The sequence below is a fragment of the Camellia sinensis genome, chromosome 1 (genome assembly GCF_055761805.1).
Source record: "Camellia sinensis isolate YWXY chromosome 1, ASM5576180v1, whole genome shotgun sequence".
Classification (NCBI taxonomy): domain Eukaryota; kingdom Viridiplantae; phylum Streptophyta; class Magnoliopsida; order Ericales; family Theaceae; genus Camellia; species Camellia sinensis.
Window position 1 is genome coordinate 253,621,592 of NC_138961.1, and position 18,984 is coordinate 253,640,575.

General features: G+C 43.4%; 1 protein-coding gene across 2 annotated transcripts; it reads right to left on the bottom strand.

Moving 5' to 3' along the window:
- Nucleotides 1–799: 799 nt before the first annotated feature.
- Nucleotides 800–17,176, bottom strand: LOC145806252 (aspartokinase 1, chloroplastic-like). 2 transcript variants are annotated; one of them, XM_082902706.1, is made up of 13 exons: nucleotides 16,531–17,176; nucleotides 16,345–16,427; nucleotides 16,182–16,222; nucleotides 15,427–15,581; nucleotides 14,616–14,765; nucleotides 14,406–14,501; nucleotides 14,059–14,175; nucleotides 12,785–12,904; nucleotides 12,604–12,696; nucleotides 12,385–12,501; nucleotides 2,570–2,686; nucleotides 1,764–1,826; nucleotides 800–1,329 (listed from the first exon to the last, which is right to left on the bottom strand). In XM_082902706.1, the coding sequence occupies exons 1-11, from the start codon at nucleotides 16,888–16,890 to the stop codon at nucleotides 2,630–2,632; spliced, it is 1,389 nt and encodes a 462-aa protein (XP_082758832.1). In that variant the 5' UTR covers nucleotides 16,891–17,176; the 3' UTR covers nucleotides 800–1,329; nucleotides 1,764–1,826; nucleotides 2,570–2,629. The 2 variants fall into 2 exon arrangements, with proteins under 2 accessions (XP_082758832.1, XP_082758828.1); XM_082902702.1 differs by having other exon boundaries at nucleotides 12,379–12,501.
- Between the last annotated feature and the right edge of the window lie 1,808 nt (nucleotides 17,177–18,984).

Below are 18,984 nucleotides of genomic sequence, written 5' to 3' on the forward strand. Positions count from 1 at the left end.
ATTGAAAGTCTTTCCAGGGATGGATAGCAAAGAAAGAACATGCAGAGGATGTCATTTTCAGGTGTTCAAAAACCGAGAAGGATCGACAACATCAAATGTCAAAGAAAGAAGAGTGATTCTCTCCACATCCATTCACGACATAAACTCCATATCTACAAAACTATACCAAATTTCATTTCCCCTTCTTGTTGAGCAAATTGTCGAGAACCTCCTTCAAGGAGTTGAACTTTTATTTTGGTGGGGGTATTTAACTTCGACTCGTGTTTAACTTACTAATTTTATTTGAAACTATTTCATCAGGTAAACAAATCAAAATTGAGCATATTTGAAGCTCCTTAGTTCAACTTAGCCTGACAAATTTACATACACTTGGGACTGCATTTAAAAAAAAACAAAGAAAAACTTGAAATCTCACTTACCTTGACACCTAATTGCCCTCTTCATAACTACGTGGGGCAATTGGCCGGGGTCTCATTGTAGGTAGTCTTTTGCGCTCATAAATTAGTAATAGTAATGTTGCAGTGACCAAATTTTGATTTCTGTCATCAAAAGTAAAAAACCTACTACTAATACTGCTAACTAACATAGCAGCGCTCATCAAAACTTGTTGGGCACATTTCCCTGCCCCTTCCTCCAGGGGAAGGTTGACCAAATTCACCAATATAAGTAATTTTCAGAGGCTAACAAAAATTGTAAAATAAGACCACACACATGACCGAAGTATTTTGTTCACCTCCATTGCAATTTGATACCATCCATCCAGTAACAACAGTAGTGTTAATGATTCAAATAAAAATGCTGAATAAAAAACCACCTCTGGCCACTATTTTAACCAAAAGCATCCACACTGGAGGATAATAATAGCTATTACAACAGAATGCATTTTCCATTATCCAATTGCCCGCCACCAGTACAGAGGACAAAAACGGGTCCTTTGAAAAAATGAATAGGAAAAAAAATACAAGTGAATTTAGAATAAAATCTAAGAGTCTTTGATCTATTTCTGACACAGTCAACTGCTACAAAGACCTTATTGCATAAACCATTGGATATATTTGATATCCATCAAACAAGAATAGTTTTGCATACTACATCCTAATAATTGTAACAGTTAACTCCTCGGTTTAAAATGTAACCATATCTAGAGAACACATCAATTACCATTGATCTAGAAGCCAGTCAACATCCATTTGGCAACACTGAAAAGGAACCATTCTGAGATCCACATTCCCAATGTAGTTCTGACATATCACTCTCAAAGAAGGCAGAGTGGAGAGCCCTCACACATTGTTCTGCCTCACTATCATGTACTATCAATGAGATGTTAACCTGGATGGCAGCAACAACGAAATATTCTCTTAAAACAGATGAAGAGAAGAAAAAAAAATGTAAAACATTTTCTTCCGCAAACTCGAGACTTCATAACCACATCCAGTGCAAGCATGTCTATGCAGACGCAATATTGGAAACAATAACAGAATGGGTCCAACTTAGAGTTACTAGATGAGAACAAAATTTATTATTCCCGATGATCTGATGTTGTCCCCTTCATTTTTTTTATTTATATTTTTTAAAATTACTATTACCAAGGTACTTTTGAAATCAGAATTTACTAAAATGACACAATTAGTGCTACATCCTGAATCATTGAACATATGTGAATAGGTGATCATTGTGATAAAGACCTCATCGTGGGTCTGAGAGCTGAATTATGCCATACAAAAATACATGCAAGAGAGAAAAGGATATGGTTGTCTAAATACCTTAGATGCACCTTGAGGGATCATCTGAACATTGACCCCATTGGTGCGAAGGACACGAAACACCTGCCAGAAAATGCACCCAAGAGAAAGAATCAAAATCAGAACCAAATAGTCATACACAAATGAGAAGCCAATGATGGTCGAATCTGGCTTCATTAAAGGGTGAACAATGCTACTCACCATGCAATAGAGAACACAAAAGATCAAGAATATAGGGGATTACTTGAGTGTTTGAAAGAACGAATAAGAGTGATTTCCTAATGACCGCTAAGATGAGTTTGAATAGAACATTTACGTGGGAAGTCAAAAACTGTGGTTCAAAGTGAACACATTTTCTTTTAAAACCCCCTTTTTTGGACTCCCCCCCCCCCCCCCCCCCCACCCCCCCACAAAAAAAAGAAAAAAGAAAAAAAAAAGGGTCAACAGAATACTACAACAAATTCAACAGGGAAACTTTTATTAAAAATGGACAAAATTCTGATCTAGAAGTGCATTTGCAAACTGAAATACAAATTGTTCTTCAGTCAAATTCCCACCAATCATACCCTACTACATTGATGGTTACAAGTCCAAAACATTTTGTTATCCCACAATATGCAAGAAATAAGGGGTTGGAGAAGATATATATATGTTATAGAAAAAAGAAAAAGAAAGAAAAGAACAGAAGGGAGATAAATTAAAATTACGTAATCCACACAAATGCATCACCACAGGACAAGGGAGTCACCCAGTCCCACCAAAAAATAAAATACCACACAAAAAACAAGAAGTCCAAACAGACTCTAAAGTATAGTATGATACACTACCTTCTCTAGTATCAGCGATGACCTTTGAACATTCCCAATCAGAGATATAATTGATCTTTTCTAAAAGAGATTTACAATTGCAATTTTTTCAAGTTCTTCCACAACATGGTCAAGCTCCTGTTCAAAGAAGACATAATACCTGTGGGTACTTGTATCAAGCTTAATACGTGGCAAGCCCACATCACCAAAACCCCACCCACGTGGCAGACCAATAAGGCACCACGTCGGGCATGTCGTATGTTTACTACATGGCGAGCCCTACGGGCGTCATGTGCCAAGGCAACCAAAACTATATGCTTAGCCTAAGCGGGAGCATATATACAAGCCCAAATATATCTATATATGAAGAGCCCTGCAACAGGCAGCACCATGGCCCCGCAGGGCCCATGGTCCTTCATACCTAGCTCCAAGGCCAAACAACAATACAATTAGCCCCCGGCTCACTTGTACTTGGATTGATAAACAATGGCTCTCCTAAACATTGAGATAGGCCTGCGGCCCATTCTCTTACTTGATCGCTCAGAAGCAAGCCCCTCTCTTAAACATTGAGTTAAGCCCGTGGCCCATTCTCCTACTTGGTCACTTGGAAGCGAGCCCTTGGCTCTCTTAAACACTAAGGTGGGCCCTGGCCCATTTATCTACTTGGATGCCTGGGTTGGGAGCAGGACCCAGGCACTACTGCTCGGGATCATCAGAGGATACTGGACTGGCGGCTGAGGTCATGGGATCGTCGAGATAGTTGTCTTCTTGCTAAGACAACTCTATCTTGACCAGGCTTGGAGAAGAGGCAACAATGACCTTACGTTCATGTCATCCGATGCATATACGAAACGTTACTTTCTGCCTGCCACGAAACGTTGCTCTCCGCCTGCCGGCAAGCCACAGACGGCAGAAGGGCTTATATCACTTCTGGCAGGGTTGAGGAGAACGAGCCACCTGTCCAACAGTTTGCTTGGGCTCCAATACTCCTGCGGCCTATATAACGTATCGTATATGCAGCGAGACACAACAACAACAATACAACCAAGTCTTATGCTAAAACACTCTCTCATACTTTACATTAGTGTTCAAAGGTCTATCACTGCCAACCTCTCCCTCTCCAAGCTTGCCTTGACCTCCTCCTCTCCACCTCCGGTGATCCCAAGCCATCGAAGTGCCCGCCATCTTCCCGGACTACCTCTAACCACACCTCTCACCCACATTATACTCTGCTGGGGAAGAGTGGTGCTCGCTTCGCATGGCACCCAAAAAGAACACTGGAACTGGAGTAGCGACGTCCCAAGGTGGCGGTAGGGAGATCCTGGCGGAGACCTCGGAACACAACTCCGGTGGCTCTCCGGAAGAACAATCCTCCCAACCGGTTATAACAAATCAGCTACGTGTATTGACTGAGAGCGTCACCTCCCTTCAACAGAACCAACAACTCTTAATGGACGCCCTGCTGGCCTTACAAAGGGCACCTACGCTCCCATCATCATCTAACCCTCCTACATCATCTCAAAATGGCGTTCTGCCATTACCCCAAAATGGCTCAGAAGCCAACCTCGCTACGCAAAACGACTCGCGAACCCAAGCGGGAGGACAAACAGCCCCCCCGCTCCCTCCATTAGCTCCCAGCCAGACATCCCCACCACAAGTTGGGTCCATTAGTGGAGCTCCCATCGCGGTGGCTCCGACTGGCTCTCCAGCTCTTCCGGCAAATCAGAACCCTTCCCAGCCATTAACATTGGAGGTCGTAAAAGAGCACATACATAGCCTACTTCAGACAAACAAAGGTCACATCCCTGCCTCCCCAGAATTGGATCTCCGTCCTCCTTACCCTATTCACATCGCAAGTCTTCCATATCCGGCGGGATATACAGTACCCAAGTTTGTTCGCTTCGACGGACGAAAAGGGAACGCCAGGGAGCATGTTTCACGCTTTCTTGACGCCCTTGGAGCTCACCGAGAAGACCGAAACCTCCGCATGAGAGAATTCTCCAAATCTCTCACAGATCGAGCATTCTCGTGGTATGCTAACCTCGCTGCTGGCTCTGTTTCTTCATGGGAAGACTTGGTAAAAAAGTTTTACATCAAGTTCTTCTATGTTGAAGAGAGGTTAACCACCCTTCATCTTATGAGGGAAACACAACGACTTGGGGAGGACATCCTCGTTTACGTGCGCCGTTTCAGGGAAAAAGCAGTAGACATTCAAGACCCAATGGAAGAACACCAGCTGGTATCATTGTGCATTGAAGGAATGATCACGACTTATAAACTCCAGCTGGTTAACCACCATTTCCCTGACTTTTCCGCTTTATGTGCTGCGGCCCGAAACATAAGTGAAACAGTAAGAGCAGGGGCACGAATGACAGCACCGCAACCCCACTCATGGCGACCAACAGTACCTCAACCTTCCTCATGGAGGCCTAACCGACGCAACCACGCTGTGTATGCAGCCAAGGGCTCCTCTTGGGGAAGAGAAGACCCGCAGGCAAAAAAGAGAAAGTTCGATCAAATTCCCCCACCATTACCTATCTCAGTGAATGAGGCACAGGCACTCCTCAATGCCTGGGTGGAAGATGGAAAAGTTCACCTTCCCGAGCCAAGGCAACCTGTTAACAAAAAGGATCAAGCGCGGGCAGACTATTGCATATACCATCGTTCTGTTAAACATCCTACTACGGAATGCTGGGCACTCAGATCCTTAGTTCGAAAGATGATGTCTGAAGACGCTTTGGAGTTACCTCGCCAAACAGAAGATGTCTTGAAAGATCCTCTCTCGCGCCATAAGGATAATGGCAAGACGGTCATGATGCTTTCGCATTATGACGAGATGGAAGAGCCAATGGTGTGCGAGCTCTCTGAACTCCCAGCTCCCACTTGTCCGGATTTTGAGACTAGACGTGTGATAGCACTTAAGAAATCGACAAAGTTCAAATGGTTCTTCGACCAATTCGGCCTGTCTGAAGCAACACGCTTTGAAGCCACCAAGGCCTTTTTAAGACTTGCAGAGCAGAATGGTGAAACATGCATGAGCGTAAGCGGATCAGTGAGAAAAGTATTTCGGGATAACTCCTTGGCAATAACCTTTACCGAGGCCGACAAACAAGTACCATTTCCACATAACCGTCCCCTATACGTCCCAGTATTCATCAATGGGATGGAGTTTCAAAGAGGATTCATGGATGGAGGAGCTTCACTCAATGTGATGCCTTATTCTACTTTCCAGACGGCCGGGATCCCACAAAAGCACTTAGTCAGACAACCCATCTCCATCACCGGTTTTGGAAGCCAAAAAATTAAAACCATGGGTCATGTCCAGTTAGACTTAGTAGTGGGACCGATTCGCTCTACTACTAAGTTTCATGTTATAGAAGCAGAGACGACCTATCAGGCTCTCCTAGGGAGAACTTGGCTTCATAGATATGCTGCGATTCCGTCCACCTACCATCAATGTGTCAAAGCAATCTACAACAATGAAGTAGTAGCCGTAGCTGGCTCTCAAAAGCCTTTTCGAGTAGATGAAGCTCACATGGCAGATGCAGTATTTTACAATCATGTCGACGAAGACGAACCTCCCCTGCCACTTCGAGGAACTCCTGTACCTGATTGGGATGACTTCTCTGAAGAAGGTTCATCACCACCTCGTAGAAAGACGTTCACCAAATCAGAGCCCTCAAGAAAGCTCCCTAGAGTCACCAGGATTCAAACAAAAGATGGTAGAGTGATATACCGTTTATGACGGTGTGAGGGGTTGGCAAATGTTACCAATGCCGACCCCCAGCTAGACGACGTAGCAATTGTCCATCGTGAACTAAGTGGAGAAGATCACTCTTGCTACACCTTGTCTGCGCTGGCCCAACGCTCGCCAATGGAAAAGAAGAAAAAAAGTAGAGACAAGAAGAGCAGAAAGAGAAAAAAAGTTGTGGCTTTCCCAGCAACGGATAAACACTCTGACAAATCCCATTGTCCTGCGGTAACTCATTTGGATGGAGCCAAAGGCTCAAAAGTTAAACCCCTCGAGGCAGCCATTTCATCTCCTAACCAAGTCCCCGCCAAGCAAGATGGATTGCAAGAAGTCCGACCTGCTCCAGAGTGTTTACAGGATGGCCCTAGGCCCCAAAAACAAGAACTGGAAGAAATCAACATAGCCTCTGAAGGAGAACCCAGGCGTCCCATCTTCATTTGCAAAGATCTCCCAGCAGAACAGAGGGGGCCCCTCATCGAGTTGATTAGAAAATATTCGGACGTTTTCGCATGGACATATGAAGAAATGCCAGGATTAGACAAAGATGTTACCATGCACCGTCTGAACGTCATCCCCCTGGCTCGCCCAGTCAAGCAAGGGGTAAGATTTTATAAGCCCGAGGTGGAGCTCAACATCAAGGACGAAGTGGTGAAGCTGCTTGGAGCAGGGTTCATCAAACCCATCCAACATCCCACTTGGCTTTCTAGTATCGTCCCAGTTATCAAAAAGAACGGTCAAATTCGAGTGTGTGTCGATTTCAGAGATCTAAACAAATCTTGCCCCAAAGATGAGTTCCCACTCCCAAACATAGACACCTTGATTGATTCAGCGGCGGGTCATCATATGTTCTCATTCATGGATGGCTTCAGCGGCTATAACCAGATCAAGATGGCTCCAGAGGATGCCCCAAAGACAGCATTTCGCACTCCTATAGGCAACTTTTTCTATACTGTAATGCCTTTTGGGCTGAAAAATGCGGGAGCAACATACCAGAGAGCTATGACAGCCATTTTCCATGATATGTTGCACAAGTCCTTGGAATGTTACATTGATGATTTGGTGGTGAAATCCAAAGAGGAGACTAGTCACCTCAAAGACCTCCAAAGAGTTTTTGAACGTTGTAAGAAATACAGACTCAGAATGAATCCGCTTAAGTGCGCATTCGGAGTCACCGCCGGCAAGTTCCTTGGCTGTATCGTTCATCGCCATGGGATAGACCCCGACCCAGCAAAGGTCGCCGCCATCAAAAATATGCCACGGCCAACCAGTCTAGACGAGTTGAGAACCTTCCTTGGTCGGGCATCCTACTTGAGACGGTTTATCCCAGCTATGGCCGAAATAACACAACCCTTCAATTCATTACTGAAGAAGGATGTCAGGTTCATTTGGAATGAGGAACACCAACAAGCATTCGAGGGAGTGAAATCAGCCTTAACATCCCCTCTCTCCATGACTCCTCCTCAGCCGGCGAGGCCCTTACTCCTCTACATCACTTCCACGCCGAAATCAGTCGGCGCTCTGCTCGCCCAGGAAATTGACGGACTTGAACGGCCCGTGTACTACATAAGCAGAGTCATCCAAGGGGCTGAGGTCCGATATTCCCCCATTGAACGACACTGCCTCGCCCTAGTGTTCGCAGCCAAGAAGCTCCGTCATTACCTTCTTTCTTACCCCATCCATCTCATGACCAGGAGTGATTCTATCCGCTTTCTCCTCACTAGACCAGCGCTTTCCGGCAGGCCAGCTCGCTGGCTCCTATCATTAGCAGAATATGACATCACTTGCAAAGCTCCCAAGGCCATCAAGAGTCAAGCGCTTGCCGACCTCTTAGCTCACTTCCCTAGTGGAGAACATGAACCGCCTTCGGACGAATTGCCAGGTGATGAGTTCCAAGCAGCTGAAGTAAACACCGAAGGAGAATGGAGTTTGAGTTTCGATGGATCGTCCACCTCTAAAGGGGGAGGAGCTGGAATAGTCCTTGTTTCCCCAAATCAAACCGAAGTCAATTTGTCATATAAACTAGATTTTAAATGCTCTAACAACGAAGCAGAATACGAAGCCTTGATATTAGGACTTATGGCAGCACTCGACCTAGAAGTAAGTCTTTTATGTATCAAAGGCGACTCTAATTTGGTGGTCAAGCAGACCAATGGAGACTATGCTATCAAAGAGCCGCCTTTAGCTTCATACAGAACCATTGTCCAAAGGTTGACAGACAAATTCGACAGGGTAAGGATAGAACACGCTCCTCGCTCCAACAATCGACACCCAGACGCCCTCGCTACCTTGGCTTCTAAAGTAGAATTTGCGGAAGAGTCAACTAAGATAGAAGTACTGAAGCGCTCCATGCCGTGCTCGGTAACAACTATTTTTCCTGAAAAAGAACCCGCCGACTGGAGAGCCCCAATCATCGATGAGCTCCGCGCCCCCTCAGGTAAATTACCTTTGTGCGAAATCAAACATTTCACAATTTACCAAGGAGTCCTCTACTACAGAGGGCCTGGGGGTCTGCTAGCACGATGCATCGACCTTGCCGAAGCCAAGTCTAAGCTAGAAGGGGTTCACGATCGTTCTTGCGGAACAGGAGACGTGAGCCTCTATAGGAGGCTACAACGACAGGGATATTATTGGCCTACTATGGCCAAAGAAGCAAACGACCTTCAGGGAAAATGCACCAAATGCCAGGAATTCCCTCCAAAAGCTGAATGCAATTTCGCAGAAATCACCTCCGACTGGCGTCAGGTGTATATAGATTACCTCAAAGAAGCATCATTGCCGCCAGATCGCTCTGCAGCTGCAATAATCAAGAAGCGAGCCTCGAAATTCTTTTTGCAAGAAGGGCAATTTTTCAGGCATGGATTTGACGGGAAGCCTTTACGTTGCTTATCGGGAGCAGAAATCCATAAAGTTTTAGAACTTGCTCATGGGCCGGAGCACCAAGGCGGAGCCAAGCTATTCCAACATCTTTTGCATATAGGTTATTATTGGCCTACCATGGAAGCAGACGCCAAAATATATGCCAAACGCTGCAAACCCTGTCAACTCCATGGTAACCTTATTCATGCACCAGCCACCGATCTGCATAGTTCGAGCTCACCATGGCCTTTCCACACATGGGCTATGGATCTTATTGGCCCCATCTCTCCACCGTCAAAGGGACACATATGGATCGTAGCGGCCACGGAGACTTACACTAAGTGGGTAGAAGCCATCCCCCTGAAGAAGGCAACAGGAGCCGCCGTCTCCAATTTCATTCGAGAATTCATTATATGTCGTTTTGGTATTCCTAGAGTAATCCTGTCAGATAACGGGACCCCTTTTGTCAACTGCCAAGTGGGGAAACTCTTAGTCTCCTACGACATCACACACCACAAATCAACGCCTTACTACCCCCAGGGCAATGGACAAGCTGAAGCAACCAACAAAACACTCCTTAGAATCCTTTCAAGGACTCTCAAGGATTATCAAAGGGACTGGGCACATGTGCTTCCAATGGCGCTCTGGGCGTACAGAACATCCAAAAGAAGACCAACTCAAATGACCCCATTTTCGTTGGTATATGGCACGGAAGCCATCCTTCCAGTGGAAATTACCATACCATCAGCTCGCATGGCCCTCCGAAGCGGAATTAGCCCGTACTCCAGGCCGTCAGAACTGGAAGTCCTTGATGAAAGAAGGGACAAGGCCCAAACTAATCTTAGAGTTTACCAGAGCCGTATAGCTAAAGCTTATGATACTCTGGTACGACCAAGACAGTTCCAAGAAGGTGATTTAGTGTTGCGGGCTGCACCTCACGTCATGAGGGGAACATCAACTCACAAGTTCACACCCAATATCTGCTCATACAGTAGTAGAGGTGCCGGAAGAATTCCGGGGTAAAATAAGAGGATGGTACAAGGCACTAACCATTCCAGAACTTTACACAATACCACTGTCCCATACTTGGTTTTTGCTAAACCAAGAAATCAACCTCACTCTCCAGGGATCCACCTGCCAGGCAAATCAGGTGTTAGTCCCATATTTCGAGAGGATCCGTATCAACATCCTCTCACAAAGACCGACAGAAAGAGATCTAGACCACCACATCTCTATCATGTCAGCGCCATTGGTAAACCCAAATGAAGATTTGGGACTTGGATGGGACATAGAGAGCCTTGCAGATCTCAACATAGAAGAAGAGAGCGTTTCCCGTAGTGCCCAGCCAAACATCCCGCTCAACATTTCACTTAACATCCTCTTCTTCAACACTGAGGGTGTTGCTCGCCCCAACTTCCTCCAACACTACATGCACCTACACTCTAGCAGACGCTTCCACCTCGTCATCATCACAAACACAAAAAAAGAAGGAAGCGAGGCCCAGTTCATGAGCCAAATCATGGGCTTTCCTAACACCAAGACCATTGCCCCCCCTCCTAGCGGTATGGAAAGGGTGAGAGGCGGAATCTGGTGCCTATGGAATGAAGCCGAAATCTCCTGTGAAGTAGTAGAAATTCCCCGGAATCAAGCCATCGCCCAACAAGCCCACATCTTTATCCGGCCGGCTCGTACCGGATGAAATTTAAAATGTAAACTCTCCATGAGCAATCCAAATGCCCCTATTATATCAAGATCTTAATTTTAGACATCTCTATCTGAATACTTGTCTGCATGAGTTAATATTTTCCAAAACTTTTTAACATAGTCATGCACAAATACTCTCATCAGCTATAAGAGTATCTGTACAGGGGGGCATTATTGTGGGTACTTGTATCAAGCTTAATACGTGGCAAGCCCACATCACCAAAACCCCACCCACGTGGCAGACCAATAAGGCACCACGTCGGGCATGTCGTATGTTTACTACATGGCGAGCCCTACGGGCGTCATGTGCCAAGGCAACCAAAACTATATGCTTAGCCTAAGCGGGAGCATATATACAAGCCCAAATATATCTATATATGAAGAGCCCTGCAACAGGCAGCACCATGGCCCCGCAGGGCCCATGGTCCTTCATACCTAGCTCCAAGGCCAAACAACAATACAATTAGCCCCCGGCTCACTTGTACTTGGATTGATAAACAATGGCTCTCCTAAACATTGAGATAGGCCTGCGGCCCATTCTCTTACTTGATCGCTCAGAAGCAAGCCCCTCTCTTAAACATTGAGTTAAGCCCGTGGCCCATTCTCCTACTTGGTCACTTGGAAGCGAGCCCTTGGCTCTCTTAAACACTAAGGTGGGCCCTGGCCCATTTATCTACTTGGATGCCTGGGTTGGGAGCAGGACCCAGGCACTACTGCTCGGGATCATCAGAGGATACTGGACTGGCGGCTGAGGTCATGGGATCGTCGAGATAGTTGTCTTCTTGCTAAGACAACTCTATCTTGACCAGGCTTGGAGAAGAGGCAACAATGACCTTACGTTCATGTCATCCGATGCATATACGAAACGTTACTTTCTGCCTGCCACGAAACGTTGCTCTCCGCCTGCCGGCAAGCCACAGACGGCAGAAGGGCTTATATCACTTCTGGCAGGGTTGAGGAGAACGAGCCACCTGTCCAACAGTTTGCTTGGGCTCCAATACTCCTGCGGCCTATATAACGTATCGTATATGCAGCGAGACACAACAACAACAATACAACCAAGTCTTATGCTAAAACACTCTCTCATACTTTACATTAGTGTTCAAAGGTCTATCACTGCCAACCTCTCCCTCTCCAAGCTTGCCTTGACCTCCTCCTCTCCACCTCCGGTGATCCCAAGCCATCGAAGTGCCCGCCATCTTCCCGGACTACCTCTAACCACACCTCTCACCCACAATACCAAACAAGGTTAGAAATTCACAGTTGAAGCACTAGAGAAGATAAAACTTTGTCACTATACCCAATACCAAAAAGGTTGAAAGCATATTGCATTTGGTAAAGTGATTATAAATAATTAGGGTTTCATTTTATCAGACTCCTTGCATACAGTATCAACATGTGCACCCATTAAAGGGGTTCATGCATTCAAAGTGATCATCCATATGGCAAAATTATTTTTTCCAAACAGTCAACATGAACTATGTGGGGATGAAAACCTAGACGAAGAACGCTATCGTACGCTTGCCTGCTGAATCAACTCCTTGCTCCAGAGCTTTGATGGATCCAAAGTCAAGGAAATACTAACTTCACTTGTAGCTACAACATCCACAGAAATGCCTAAATCTTCAAAGGTTGAGAATACCTGCACAGAAGTCAATTCCATGCATAGTGCATTAAAGCTTAGAAGAGCAATGGAACCAACCCAAGGACAAAAAGCACTTGACACAATATTTAGCTCCTTTACCTTGGCAAGGAAGCCATGTTGACCAAGCATGCGAGTGCTAACAATATCCAACATAGTCACATTCCGTTTCAAGACAATGCTAGTCAGTACTGCCTAGAATTAGAAAATTGCATGTTATAAGCTGTTTAAATTTCCTATAAAATAATGAGTTTCATTTACTGCAGAGGATGCTGCTACACACCTTACTCATATCTCTTGCTCTAGTGATGAGGGTACCTGGAGCTTTAGGGTTGTAAGAATTCTTAACCCTAACAGGAATATCACCTTCTCTTGCCGGCCTCATGGACTGTGGATGCAGGACCTTTAAAAGCACAAAAACAATGCATCTAGCAAATTCATTATTATTTATCAAATCAAAGCAAAGCAATCTATCAACTTACAACTTTGTCAAATTATGCAGCAACCAACAAGTATCTAGGATGCATTAATGAGTTACAAACTTGTGTATACCAAAGGGTCATCAAAAGTACTTCTGGTTTAAAAAAAAAAGTTCACCAGTTTCAGCAACTAGAAATAATCAAAAAGCATGATAAGAAAAAATATAATAAGGTTCATAGCTTTGAAAAATCCAGTGAGTTCAACCACACAATTACCCAGTCTTACTTTTTATCCAGAAAAGCACAGTCAAAAGGTCCTAGGGACAAACACAATAAATCGAGTTTTTACTGCCAGTTAAGAACTGTGGTCAGGTTAGGAGCAGTTCTTAAAATCGAATTAATTTCATATATGGCCAGATTTAGATTAAGAGAGCAGGTCTGAATAATGCTGAGGATATATTTGAGCTAAAATCTGTTGGCTGGTTCCAGAAATTTGGCATCCAGACTCAACCTTTTCTTTCTTGTTTTTTAAAATTCCCATACTCTTTTTTCTTTTTGGGAGGGTGGGAGGTGGGGGGAAGTTTTCCCTCGTACTTTGCATGAGAACTTGGACAATTGCTTCAAATTATCAATCTAAATCCATATGCAGAAAGTCCCCCGACAAGATTCAGCTGCAAATCCAGCTATTGTGACTAGTAATTCGAGCTACTGTGACAGATTTTGTACAGGATAAGCATAAAAGAAAGCACAAATAGAAACAAGATAATTCATGCAAATGCAAATTATAACCCGAGGCCATACCAAGCCCATGCAAAAAATTAATAATAAGTACAAAGCAATGCATGCCATAAAATGATGGGAAAGACTATGGTGCACAACTCTCAAATGGTGTGTACCGTATGCACCTTACAACTAAAGAAGAAAATGACACAATTTCATACTTTCAGAGTCATAACTAAAAAAAAAAAAAAATCATAACCAAACCACACATGACGCATAACCAAAGATCTCATAAGTCATAATTAAAACAAGGTCATAACTAAAGAAGAAAATTAGTCATAATTAAAGAAGAAAATGATATAACTTAGGGGTGCATATGGTAAGAGGTGTGTATAGTAGAATTTCCCTAAAATGATACCTGAGCACCAAAATAAGCAAGCTCTGCTGCCTCCTCAAATGTTAGATATGGCACAGGTTTTGCGCGTGCATATATGTTAGGATCACACATCAAAACACCATCAACATCCTTCCACACCTGTAATGGATTGAAAAACAAGTTCTTATTTGTCTAGAAACTTGTATGGAAGTCGCGCAATTACAAATTATAGAATCTGAATTAAAATTTCATACAACTAGAGCTCATAAGAATACACTGTTTCACACTGTTCCATAGTATGCTATTTATAATGTTATCCCATATCCATGTATACATATGCAGATATATGAACAACTTCTGACATAAATGTATTTAGGGTAAGCACTGACCTGAATTTCTCGCAACCTCAGGGCTTTACCAATGGTTGTGGCTGTCAAATCACTACCACCCCTACCTAATGTAGTCACTGCACAAGATCTCCAGCCCTGCAATCATAATGGATTTAAAATATCATTAAGATAGTCGCTCAAATGGTCAAGATTCAAGCAGATAATGACTTTTAAAGAGGAAAACTATCAAGGAACAACAGGCAGGAAGACCTTTCCAAGGAAGCCAGTAACAATAGGAATTGCAGGATCACTAATCCAATCACTGTGTAACCTCTTTGCAACAGCCGGATAAGTTGCTTCCAGAATATCCGCATTTGTGAAGTCATCTGTCGTTATGAAACCAATATCAAATGCATCGTACTGCAAAATGATGCACATCATTGTATTTAATCATGATCAGAGAAATCATTAATAAGGTACCTGAAAGTACAACAGACATTTTAACCAGCAGGACAGGTGACAGAAAGTTATATGTCTTACATTTAGGGGGTTAGGTTATATGTCAGAAAGTTAACAGAAAGAAACATTTAAAGTCATTTAACTGAGACAAATGTCAATGTCCAAAAGACGTTTACGGAATCAAGTTATATGTACTTCTTTCAACCACAAATTACAAGCTTGAAAGAAGTAAAGAGGCTTCCAACATTCTTTCATAAGTAAAAGACTATTGCAAAATGGGATGTGGGTAGATGAAGATTCAAAAGGATCAAGATGCCTCAGATAATGATATGCATGCACAAGTAGAAATCCAATAGACAACCTACAATACAACAAAATTGTTCATGGAACTCAATAAATCAATAACCACACCAATCAAAAGCCTACATGTACTTGACCATTTCAATTTTTCGTATCACATGTGAATCTTTCCTTTTGGTTTAACTAGTACTGTCTCATATAAGGTCAAAAAAAATTATCAAGCAATACTAGACTTTCAAGTTTATCTCAAATGTAAAACAAAGGGGATAAGCAAGCAAGTAAAAAAACAAAAAATTAGATAAACTATCAGAAAACAACATACTTGGCGAGCTTTAACACCAATTTTGCTTAAATATGATGCAAAAATTCTTGTCGACATGCACTCCCCAAATGAGACTAAGTAGTCTCTCATACGTAGAGTTAACTCTTTCACTTGAGCAATTCCCTTCAGAAGTTGCTCCAATTCTTCTAGGTGTGCTGTAAAATATTTTCAGAATTAAAAACATAACCAAAACATACACAAGTAAGAATGCATGAACATCTCACTTTAAAAAAAAAAAGTATTAGTATCATTTGAAAAAGTACATGGTCAATGAACATTATTTATACCCCATAAATAAATACTAGGTAAATCAAAAGTCCATGAAAATCATAAATGTGGAATAAGTTTTTATTTCATTGAATTGGCATTAGGTTGCCAATGTTGTTTATTTTTTAAAATAAGAGTTTGGTTTACTTTTATAAAAGGCAATATCTCAGTGTACTATTTCTGCAATTTAATTTTCCCAAATATGCAGCAGCCTAAATGTTCTCCAAAGAAGTAATAGAATTTGATGCACATCGTTCCATGACGCAAAAAAATAGACAATGGCAGAGTGTGTAAGTGGTGGGATTGGGATATAGCAGCAAGATAATGAATGAAAAGTTACTAGTTAATACATTGAAGTTTGTTTTACAGAAAGAAAAAAAAAAAATTATATATATATATATATGTAACAATTAAGACCATACAACTTGAAGGAATTCAATTCATATCAACATAGAACAAGAGAACTTCATGGAAACGAAGGAACTTACTTGAAATAGTGGACCTGTCAATTCCTAGCTCATCCATAGTCCTAATAATGCATATATATGTACAATAAGAACGAACTTAAAAGATAAAATATAAATGCAAATTTTCATCATCCAGACAAGAGGGGGGAGGAGGGGGAACATGAAAGCAAAAAAGATTTCCGACCTGAGGTGCAATTCTTTCACAAAATTGAACTCATCAACATCAGAGACATTGGAAACACCGCAAGTGACAGCCTTTTCTCCAGCCTGGTACACAAAAGACCGATTTCAGTTGACACCTTATTCAGACGATGGAAAAAATTTGAAGACTAGATAACAAAATATGAAACACAGTAAGAATCAAGTATACCAGTAAAAGCTTGCTAGTAGTCTTTCCCATAGCAGAGAGAACTATGACAGGCCTCTCTTCTGGGAAGCTGAGAATAAGGTCAGCAACCTCTCTCATCCTGTCAGATGAGGCCACTGATGATCCACCAAACTTCATAACGCATGTTAGCTCATGGAAGACCCCATCACAATTTTGATTGACAGTTGTTCCCTCGCAATTCACTCTTAAAACTCTCCTTGTGCAGGAAGTTTCTACAGCTCTAGTACATAATCCAGGAAGTGAAGCCGCAGATACAGCAAAACGAAGCTGGCAATTCAAATTTGTCCTCGAAAAAGAAGGGTGAGGATTTTTGACTCCACAAAAATGCAATGAAGTTGCCATTTTTTAAATAATAATAAAAAAAAAAAGAAGGCTTTTTGCTATTCTATCAAAAGAGTGAATGGAGTGTGGCAAAAGTTAATTCGACAAATATGAGAAGGTTGGGGGGTGGGTATTCAAACAAACAATAAAGTGAGAGACAAGTGGGCTTCCGGTTTTGACACCGATATGATATCTAATAAAATGGACAATTTCTTTTAGTATGTAAATAAATTCCAAGAACTTGCAAGATTTCTCAGCTCATCTCGTCTGCCAAATGATCTGCACATGGACATTACTTGATTGAATTAATTAATTGAAAACCAACACCAACAGAATGGAAATTTATATAAAATAACAGGAGAGGAGACAAAGACAAAGACGGGGGGAGACATTTAATTTAATTTAATTTAGGGAAGACATTTAATTTAATTTAATTTAGGGAGCGTTTTTGATAAATTCATTTTCTAAGAGTTTTATTCCATCCAACCCATATTCTTTTTGACTATTCCATTAGGTCCAATTTGAGATAAGAAGACCAAAATACCTTTTTCATCTACTTATGTTCCATTTAGTTCACATTATTTTCTTATGTTTCAATAAGTCCTATGGGTGACATAATTACCAAAATACCCTTAATGTGAATGTTCACACCGTCAATATAAATGGTTATATCGTCAATGTGTAGGGGCCCGGCTCATGTCGATCCTCGTGGGTGCCCGGAAAAATTCGAGTCGGGCCGGGCTGGCCCACAAGCCAAAAAAATAGGCCCGACCCGGCTCGTTGATAATATGAATATTCACATTGACAAGTTAACATTCACATTGATAGGAGTGTAAAATTGGCCTGCAGCCCATGGGCGGCCCAAAACCAGCCCGTCGGCCCGGGTCGGCCCGTTCACAATATGAATATTCACATTGACATATTAACATTAACATTAACATTGACAAGAGTGTAAAATTGGCCCATGACCCGTGGGCAGCCGGAAGCCCTGGCCCTGGCCCGGGCCCGGGTCGGGGTGGACCCGACCCGGCCCGTTGACAATGTGAATATTCACATTGACATGTTAACATTCACATTGATAGGAGTGTAAAATTAGCCCGCGGCCTGTGGCCGGCCCGAAACCCGCCTGCGGCTCGTGGGCTGCCCTGGGTGGGCCCGGCTCGACCCGTTGATAATGCAAATATTCACATTGACATGTTAACATTCACATTGATAAGAGTATAAAATTAGCCCGCACCCCGTGGCTGTCCGAAACTAGCCCACGGCCCGTAGGCGGCCCGGGGCGGGCCCGACCCGGCCTGTTGACAATGTGAATATTCACATTGACATATTAACATTCACATTGATAAGAGTGTAAAATTGACTCGTGTCCCATGGGCGGCTCGGGGCGAGCCCGGTCCGGCCCGTTGACAATGTGAATATTCACATTGACATGTTAACATTCACATTGATAAGAGTGTAAAATTGACCCGTGCCCCGTGGGCGGCCCGAAGCCCGCCCGCTGCCCAGGGCGGGTCCGGCCCGGCTCGTTGACAACGTGAATATTCACATTGACATATTAACATTCACATTGATAAGAGTGTAAAATTAGCCCGTGACCCGTGGGCAGCCCGAAGCCCGGTCCCGGGCCGACGCGGGCCCGGCCCGTTGACAACGTGAATATTCACATTGACATGTTAACATTCACATTGATAAGAGTGTAACATTAGCCCGTGCCTCGTGGCTGCCCGAAACACGCCACGACCCGTGGGCGGCCCGAGACGGGCCCGACCCAACTGCTGTTGACAATGTGAATATTCACATTGACATGTTAACATTCACATTGATAAGAGTGTAAAATTGACTCGCGTCCCATGGCCGGCCCGACGCCCGTGGACGGCCCGAGGTGGCCCGGGTTTGTGTTCGGGCCTACCCCGGGCCACGGGCGAGCTTCGGGCAGCGGACAAGTTTTACACTCCTATCAATGTTAATGTTAACATGTCAATGTGAATATTCACATTGTCACGAGTCGGGCCAAGCCCGCCTCGGGCAGCAATCGGGCTTCGAGCCGCCCACGGGCTACGGGCCAATTTTACACTCCTATCAATGTGAATGTTAACATGTCAATGTGAATAT